This window comes from Gekko japonicus, unplaced genomic scaffold (assembly GCF_001447785.1).
Source record: "Gekko japonicus isolate JY-2015 unplaced genomic scaffold, Gekko_japonicus_V1.1 scaffold623, whole genome shotgun sequence".
In the NCBI taxonomy this organism is placed as follows: domain Eukaryota; kingdom Metazoa; phylum Chordata; class Lepidosauria; order Squamata; family Gekkonidae; genus Gekko; species Gekko japonicus.
Window position 1 is genome coordinate 274,790 of NW_015174293.1, and position 9,170 is coordinate 283,959.

A 9,170-nucleotide genomic window follows, 5' to 3' on the forward strand; every position below is an offset into this window, starting at 1 on the left:
CCCCCCATCTTATACACAATCCACTGCTAGGGCAGGTCAGTAATCGAGGCCACAACACTAACATTACCCACTACTTATACTTTATTGGGTATAAATTTGAAAAAAGGAAACAACATACACCCAGTGCAAACTTTGTATTTTTGGATATCATCAGTGGGAATCCCCACCACCACTGATTTTAATAGAAATTTAAATCTTTCCCATTAAAAGATCACCAGGGTTTCACAGTATTTCACTTTAGTCGGATTGTGTCTGAAACATATTCTTACATCCAAGGATGTAAGAGAAGCCAGCAAATCCTACTTTAAGTTCTTCAAAAGGAAGAAAATGTTAATGCGGTCATTTACAAGCAACTGGAACCCCTTCCTGGAAATGGGCTGATGATGAGAGTCAGTCCAACTATCCTTCAAACCAGGCGGGACTACAAAGATTTATTCTGCTTTTCCTCCCAAGGAAAAAAGAACACATTTTATGCATAAATCTATACAGCATTTCTCAGCTATATGAAAATACTTGATAGAAAGCTGGAAAAAAGATTTCATTTACTGCACAAAAAGAATGCTGAATACTATACTTACAAGGTAAATTTACTTCAAGTTCTGCAACTTCTGTTAAGAAATAAAAAGAACATTAATATTTCCTTTATATATTTCATATAAACATGTATACATCCCACTGAAAAAAGAACAGTGCAATGCCTTCTATAGAGGAGCTTATTAAATAGCTGACAGTGCAAAAGCTTATAATGCATCACTAACTGGAAGGATGGTTGTGACAGAGCTGAATGAAGTTAAATCCGTCCAGGACGGAGGTCCTGCACCTGAGTCGCGGGGGACGGGGACAGGGAATCAGGCTCCCAGCCTTCAACGGGGCTCCGCTGGTCCTGACGTCGAGGGTGAAGAGAGCCTGGGGGTGCTCCTGGATGCCTCCCTCTCTATGGAGGCCCAGGTCACCGCCACTGCCAGGTCTGCCCTCTTCCATCTGAGGCAGGTCAGGCAGTTGGCCCCATATCTCACCCCCCGCGAGACCAAGCTACGGGGACCCATGCAATGGTTACTTCCAGGCTGGACTACTGTAACTCTCTCTACGTGGGGCTGCCCTTGACACCGCTCCAGTAGTTGCAGCTGACGGCAATGCCTGTGCGGGCTCACATCCACCCGGTGCTGCGTGAACTGCACTGGCTGCCTACTGAATACCGGATCTGTTTCAAGGTGCTGGTGCTTACCCTTAAAGCCCTCTACGGCCAGGGCCCAGCATACCTTCTAGGCCGCCTCTCCCCACAGGAGCCCCGGAGGATACTGAGGTCTATGGGTCAACGTCTTCTAGCAGTCCCCGGCCCCCCAGGGACGTCCGACTAGCCTCGAGCGGGGCCGGGGCTTTTTTGGCCCTGGCCCCCACCGGGTGGAACAAGCTCCCCTATGAGATCAGGGCCCCCCTTCGGGATCTATTACGGTCCCGCAGGACCTGCAAGACGGAGCTCTTCCACCGGGCATTTGGCTGAGGCAGGCGACGTCCCTTTTCCCTCCTGGCTGTCTCCCCTTCAGTGGCCTGGATTCTTAACTCCATCTTAATCGCGAAGACATCCACCAGAATTTGTATGGTATTTTAGGGGTTTCGTGCTATTTTGTACTGTTGTTTTAACTGCTTTTAACTGTAAAAATTTCACTCAATGAAATTGCTGAGCAGTTGGGTTAGAACGGATAAAAGGAAGTCCCTCTTCACCCAAAGTGTGATTAACCCATGGAATTCACTGCCACAGGAGGTGGTGGCAGCTACAAGCACGGACGGCTTCAAGAGGGAATTAGATAAGCATATAGAGCAGAGGTCCATCAGTGGCTATTAGCCACAAGGTATAGACAAGAACTCTCAGTCTGGGGCAAGTGATACTGTAATGATTCCTTGTTTTATGTGTGTGTGTGTCTCTTTAAAAGTTTGGTTGCACGGTGGTGGTAAGTAGACTAGAGTGGTTGAGAGAAGCAAGTGTGGTATGATTGGTGGTTGACAGAGAGGGGGAGGGGTTTTGGAAGTGAAAATGAGTGGATGAGTATGTATGTCAGTCAAGTTGGACAGTTACATGTTGACAGTTGATAAGTTCAGTTCGTTCTGTGTGGGGAATGAGAGAGACAAGCAGATAGTTCTGTATGTGAGGGAAGTGAGAAACAGAAGGCTGAGAAAATAGAAAAAATAAATGAAAGTAATTGAAGACAAAGTTTAGGAAAGGCTGTATGTCCTGGAAACAGTGAACTTACATGACCTTGAGTTAAAGTGTTACAAAGTTACCTGAAAGATCCCTGTCAGTAAGGGAGCAGATTGTGTGTGATACACCAAGCAATTGTTCATTTATACACATCAATAGTTACCTTGTTCTACCCTTTTATTTATGAATTATTTCTATAAATCCTCATTTATTCAAGTATACCAGCTCAGAAAGAAATACTTCCTCAAGACCGCATAGTTCCCCATAAGCCTTGAACTCGGACGACCTAACTAGTAAGAGCAACAGTAAAGTATAAAGGTTTGGAAAGCCTTAAAATTTCCTGGTGGCAGCCGTTTATACCCAGTAGACCAAAATAAAAAGAACACTTTTAAAGGGAACCCAGTCCTCCAGAATAAGGAGGGCGTCACAGATGCTCTGTCTTCTTGGTGCTTGGGGGGGGGCAACAGTGGGAGGGCTTCTAGTGTCCCAGGCCCACTGCTGGACCTCCTGATGGCACCTGGTATTTTTGGCCACTGTGTGTTGGCCTGGATGGGCCATTGGCCTGATCCAGCACTGGCTTCCCTTATGTTTATATTGTTGGAACCCTCTGTAAGCCTGCTTGCGGGGAGGACGGGATATAAATCCAAACAAATAAACAAATAAATAAAAGATGGATAATTCTCACTCCGTAATAAGAAACAGCACATTTATTCTTTCTTTACCCCAAAATACTTCACTGTATTCTTGTCCATTGCTTGGCCTTGACATATGATGGAAAACATCCTGCATCTTTGCAAATTCTCAACTAAGTTTACCCACCTATTTGCAAAAGAATCTAGCAACGCGTTTATAAAAGAAACAACTCTCTTCAAAGCTTAAGAGACAAAACTGCACAAAAAACCTCGAGAACCCTTTCCTCCAATACACAACCTACTCACTCCTCATCCGTCTAACTCCAATCCAGTCTTCTGCCAACTGTGTCCCTCGACCTCTTCCACCGTTTGCACCTGATCCAGCTCCTCACTGCTGTGGTTGCTGAAGAGCACCCAGGAGGACCCAAGTGAAGGGGCCACCTCTACATGCCCAAACGCCAGCTTCCTGCTGGACTGAGCACAGTTGCGTTTTGCCCCCCTCGCTTCCTGTACAGAAGTGGCATCAAAAAACAAACCAGCCAACCGCTCCACCCATTGTGATCTAACTTGTGCCTGTGTCCATCTCATCCGCTTATCTCTCTCGGTACTCGCAAATCACCGTGATATTAGTTTCCCAGGGAAGCCTTCTATAATTCTACTAGGCCCTAAAGCCTGAGCCAAAGTTTTGAAAAGCCAAGAAACAATTCAGAAAAGGCCAGTCTCCTGGCACTCCCTGAGCCTTTCCCCTTTCACAGGTTCCAGTGCTTTGGTTTACTATGGAACAGAAGAGGGCTGGAAACAAGGAGAACAGCCCTGGTGAAAAGCCTGAACTGAACCCGGCACAGCAAGCGACGGCGCTCCCCTCTGGGAGACCTAGGAGGCAGCAGCCACCGCTCATCACCTCACCTGTGGGGCATGCAAAGTGGGGAGGGATCAGAGCAGCCCAGGAGTGTCCCTTTCTTGCGAGGGGGCAGAAATGTGGTCGGCTGCCATGTCTGCCACACGGCGCTTAATGCCTTTCATTAGGACCAGCCTGCAGAGACACGTAGCAGGAGCCATTCCCCCCCCCCCCCCCCGTTTCAGGACGACACCTGATGAAGACTTCTAGGGCGCTCAAAGGCTTGTGCATTGTGACGGGCCATTTGGTTGGTCCCAATGAAAGGTATTACAGGGATTGTGCTCTTGGTTTTTCGGATTTTACTTCTAAACCAACACAGCTGTAAACAACAACGGCCTTTTATTTTATGCCTCACCTTGCTCTTACAGCATTGCCTCCTGCCTTTGGCAATCCCTGTAATTCTGTTTTGTGGCATGTCATAGAGTCTTTTGTTTTGTCTCAGCTACAAATGAAGCACAGTTTGGATTCTCTGATACATGGATAGGATGTTACTTCTTTGCAACGAAGTCAGACCTTAAAACAAATCTTAAGCAAGACCATAGTTGGACTGGCAGAAACATGCTGCAGTCTCACATGTGTCAATTTTCTCCTTCAGTTCCTGGGCTGTGGTAACCAAAGTTTGCCATGACGTCCCTGACTGCATAAACCGTGGCTTACTGGCCACTACAATTTGTCTCCAATCAGCCACGTAGCCAGGAATCTATTTTTCAGGGGGCGCCGGGGTGGTGGTGCTAATTGAATTTAAATTTAGTTTAATTAAGGGGCAAGAGAAGGAGAGGGAGCGGAGTAGCTACTCACCCACCGTTCCTGTGTGATCACGTGACCCATCTGGGAGGGGAGGGGGTAGAGAGCTTGCGCTGTGACGGGCGGCGCCAGCCTGAAGCCACACTGGTAGCAGGAATCGCTTCCAGCCAGTCCCACGAGGCCAGGCACTCCTCTGGGGGGAGAGGAGGGAGCATGGGGCATGCAGTGCTACCTGGCCTTTTAATCTGTGCACCGGCCCTGAACCGGCCCTTCCCATCCTCCTTTTTCGGGGGGGGGCAGTGGTGGGGGTGCTGAAGAGTCATTAGGAGCCCCCCCCCACGCTATCTACGGCCCTGTCTCCTATCCAAAATCAGAAACCAGGTTTTAGAGCATGACCCTGCAGCATGTTTATTATTTCACGCCAATATTTTCAACTATATTCACCTTGCGTGTGAAGGTCTATATTCACATGCTCATTCTGCAAAGGTCAGAAATGTGAAAAAATGATGAAGTAATTCTAAAATAACTCCCGGGCACATGCAACACACTGGACTTCATGCAATTTCATGCGACCCCGATTAAAAGGTATATATATATATACCTATTTCACCCCCACTATTAGCAGCATGTGGGTCTTCCTTATTAAAGGAAACACCTGCCCACCTGAAATCACTTTGGCACAGTTTTTTCTCTTCACTTTCCCCCCAGCAACAAGTGCTGCAGCATTAACCCAACCAGTACCAGAGATGCTCTCCCACTAGTCCCGGGGCAATCTTTTCAGCTCAGGAAAGAAGAAGAAAAAGAGGAGACTGGATTTAGACCCCATGGCCCTTCAGTACCCGAAGGAGGAGTCTCAGAACGGCTTACAGACACCCTGTGAGGTGCAGGTGGGGCTGAGAGAGCTCCTCACAGAGACTGCTCTTTTTCAAGGACAGCTCTTCTCAGAACTACGGCTTGCCCAAGGTCATCCAGCCAGGTGCAAGTGGAGGAGGAGTGGGGGAATCAAACCCGGTTCTCCCAGATTAGAGCCCGCGCATTTAACCACTACACCAGACTGGCTCTCAGTTTGGGAAAGAGCATTGCGGTGGAAGGGGATGGGGACAATCAGCAATCAGGTGCTGCTAACTTGCCGGCACAGTTGCAAGGGTAACAAGCATTCACTGCAGGAAACTATTAAAATCATTCTAAACACATTCATACAAAAACATATCACTATATACCCTAACTGCTCTAGCCCTTCCTAGACAAAGCACAGAGTCACTCAGCTTAATGTTACTATTCTAGTGAACTGCATCAAGGGCCATTACCTCAAAGGCAGTTTTTGTAAGCGCTGTCACCTTCACTTCCTTCGCTCACAAGGCACCATTTCAAAGTGAACAAACTGCATTCTTTAAAAGGATTAAGGACTAGATATATGAGACTGGTTAAAAATGGGAGGTGGACGCTGGGCAAACAGAGACTTTCTAAAATGTTACCCAAAATGGATCCAAAGAAGGGGAAATTAGATTTTAAATGGTTCCAGAAAAGGTAACACGAGATCTTTGTAGCCTCCGTACACCAGGTTGGATCTCTGTAGCGGTACCCCAGAATAAAATTACAAGGAAAGTGAGAGAGTGATTTTAAACACAAATAAATAGCTTTAATGTAAACACAACAAAATTTTAAAAATAAAAATGTAAAGAGCCTGAGAACCTGAGAACAAATTCCCTAAGCGATCTCACTCACATACCCCAGCAAGAGGGTGCACTTTATAAAAGCGAAAAGAGAGGAAATTGGGAAGTTCTGGGGGGAAGGGACATTCAGCCTTAAATCCGGAGCTTGCAACCTGGAGAGGTCCAGGGTCAGAGGCAGCCAGAGTGGCCTCTGAAGCAGCCGCAGGGGCGTTCAGGTGGCGGGAGAACCCGGCACACCTTCCACTGAGCTGGGGCGGTCTCGTAATAGGGAAGGGCCCCACAGCTAGACACGGGAACTCACTTTCCCCAAGAACATGATTGGTCCAAGATATGAGGTTTGAATTTGACTGGGCAGTTGGAAGGTGACTGCTGTCAAAATCTGGCGGGAAGATTAGTAGGGAAATACCTGAATACCTCACACATTCCAAGGTGGAGTGATTGTTGGATGGTCTTAGCATATTGACAAAGAACTGGGGGTGAATGATGGGTTTAAGTGTCCTCAGGATGGTCCATCCTGGACGGATCAGATGTTAGGCTGCCTTTATCAAAGGCTGGATTGGATTAATAGCGACACTTAAGGGCTGCCCGGCTGTCTATAGCTGGAAATGGTTCACCCGGCCTTGATGGAAGTGTTCCTTGGAGCAAGGGACAGGACTGCATTAGGCATACCTCGGATCTTAGCACCGAAAGGGTTTTTTTCTTGAGAACAAATATGCCACTTGAGCGGGGGGGAGGCGGCACAAATTCCAGCACACCGGACCTCCTCTCTCCTGGGCTTTTCCAATGCCACGGCTGTAACCCAGGTGCCTTTATGAGACTTCCCAAGTTTCAGACCCCCCCCCCCGGCCCTTAGGCTCAAGGCCAAAAGAAAACGAGACACACACACACACACGCTAACAAAGGGGGTTTCAGCTGGAGGGGGGAGGGAGGTCCTTACCAAAAGCCTCTTGGCACAAAAATGTGCTAATAGGGAACAAGCATGAAACGTCACTCATATAGCTTAAAGCCTGGAATAATTCATGAAGACAGCTAATTATTCCACAAGCCCTTAAACGCCTGAGCTGTGTCTGTGATGCTCCCTGAAAAACAAACATGCAGTTAAAATATTCACTTCATCCACTTAAATACCCAGATCACAGTTAATACACGTTTTTTATACCCGGTTCTTGTTATTCCTTGGCTGCAGCGCCTGTTTATCATATGCCTAGCATAGCCTAAGCTACCAGAATATATAGTATTTTTACTTTAACAGGTAAACAGTGGCAGCAAAGAACAAGGTACTATATAAAAAATATGCAAGACCTCATTCACTTTACACTGAGTATGCAACTGAGGGGCAAGGGAACGAAAACCAAACGTTTTTTGAAATCACACATCCACCAGAGTCACCCACTGCCAGCAGATAAAGGACACCCGTCTCTCACGTGCTAGCTCTCCACATGCAAGACGCTTTGATCGAGCTGGGTAGCCATGTCACTCTGCCCATCGCAGGAGAAAAGAGCAGGAGTCCAGCAGGACCTGAAAGACCATCAACATTGGTGGCAGGGGAGGAATGTTACTGAGTCACTGCTCAAAAAAGCTCATAGCCTGCCACAAATGTTGCTAGTCCCTAAGACGTTTTGCAAATGGGGAGAAGGGAGGAGAGACGTATTCAAAGATGCATTCTCACACCTGAAACAGAATCATCAAAGAAAGGCTCTGCATGCTTTCTCCACATATCGGAATGGAATATGAAATGAAAAATTTGGACATTTGTCACTCACAACCAAAGAATTAACAGAGCAGGTATGTAAATAACAAAAAAGGCGTTCAAGCAACACATAGCTCATTAGCCGTATATAATCTGTAGCCAGTGTGTACACAAATGCCACTGAAGTCAACTTGGGAGATCCAGCTGGGACAGAATGCCACAGCTTGGTTACTATCAGGAGACGGGCAGAAGACGCACCCAATCTGCCGTTACTGAGTTCCACCGGAGGTCCTGACCGTGGCCTTGCACCCTGATATATGCAGGACCGTCTCTCCTCCCACAGGCCACCGCAAGAACTCGTCTTGGCAGGGATTTCTGCAGGTGGGACACCCTGCAAGTGGGCAAGATCGACAACTACAAGTACATGGGCCTTCTCGGTTGTGGCCCCCACCTTACGGAACGGCCTGCTTGGGGAGCTCTGGAAGGCTCCCATTCTTTGTTCAGTCATTCCACAAACTATGTAAAATAGAAGCAAAAATAATATGGCTACATTATAATGGACTGGTTCAGGAAGGGAACGTGGCTGTGGACTATTCTACTGTATATAGCAGGCATTGTCTTTTTGCTGTAAACGATTTCCTTGTTCTCACTGCATTGTTTTCTATTTACGTAATACCATCTTCTGCATTGTTTAACTTAGCCTAACACGACTGCTTTGTTTCAGATATCTATAATCCCAGTCCTATTATGTTGCTTACTAGATGTCTCAGCCTACTGACTGCACTGAGCCATCGTCTAATCCACTCTGAGTCTCAGTGAGAATAAACAACGTCTTGCTCAACTGGCAGAAGTGTGCTGCCATCTCTGTTCATTTGAAAAGCATTTCAGTTGAGTTAGTGGATGATCCAGCAATGATTTTCTCACACAAAACAGAATTACCTTTAATGAGCAATTTATCTCTAACCGACACTCTCCGGGTTGAATCAGAAGCTGAGCTGGATGCACGGGGGCCCTTGACACCATCATCCCGTTTTAGTTTGCTTGCCAGAGTTAGCATAACTGCTGCCTGCAGTCTACAACACAAACATCAAAATAAAAGTTGCTTATTATAGTAGCTTTATTCATCTTTTCCTCCAAATTTAAGAATTAAATGAAATTCTTTATAATTGAACGTACAACAGTACCCGCAGCACAAAAGAATTCTGTTTCCCACTAAGCTCTCTCTTCCACCAGTTTCAACCCAAGCAGAGCTGTATCCTTCCGCATCCACTGATGTCCACGGGCACAGAAAGGTACAGCTCCGCTTAGGAGGGCACTGAGTCTGTCTAGCTCAACC

The 9,170-nt window shown here is 46.9% G+C and overlaps 1 protein-coding gene across 2 annotated transcripts in view; it reads right to left on the reverse strand.

The window, feature by feature from the left end:
* The window catches only part of UBE2F (ubiquitin conjugating enzyme E2F (putative)), a 54,692-nt gene extending 45,789 nt beyond the window's left edge, over positions 1–8,903 (reverse strand). The window contains exons 1-2 of one of the 2 annotated variants that reach the window (XM_015424059.1): positions 8,774–8,903; positions 579–608 (exon numbers count right to left, since the gene is read on the reverse strand). In XM_015424059.1, coding sequence (XP_015279545.1) covers positions 579–608; positions 8,774–8,891 — 148 coding nt within the window. In that variant the 5' untranslated portion in view covers positions 8,892–8,903. Of the gene's footprint in view, positions 1–578; positions 609–7,081; positions 7,211–8,773 lie in introns of those variants that run through there. The other variant, XM_015424060.1, reaches the window with a different exon arrangement.
* Positions 8,904–9,170: the final 267 nt, after the last annotated feature.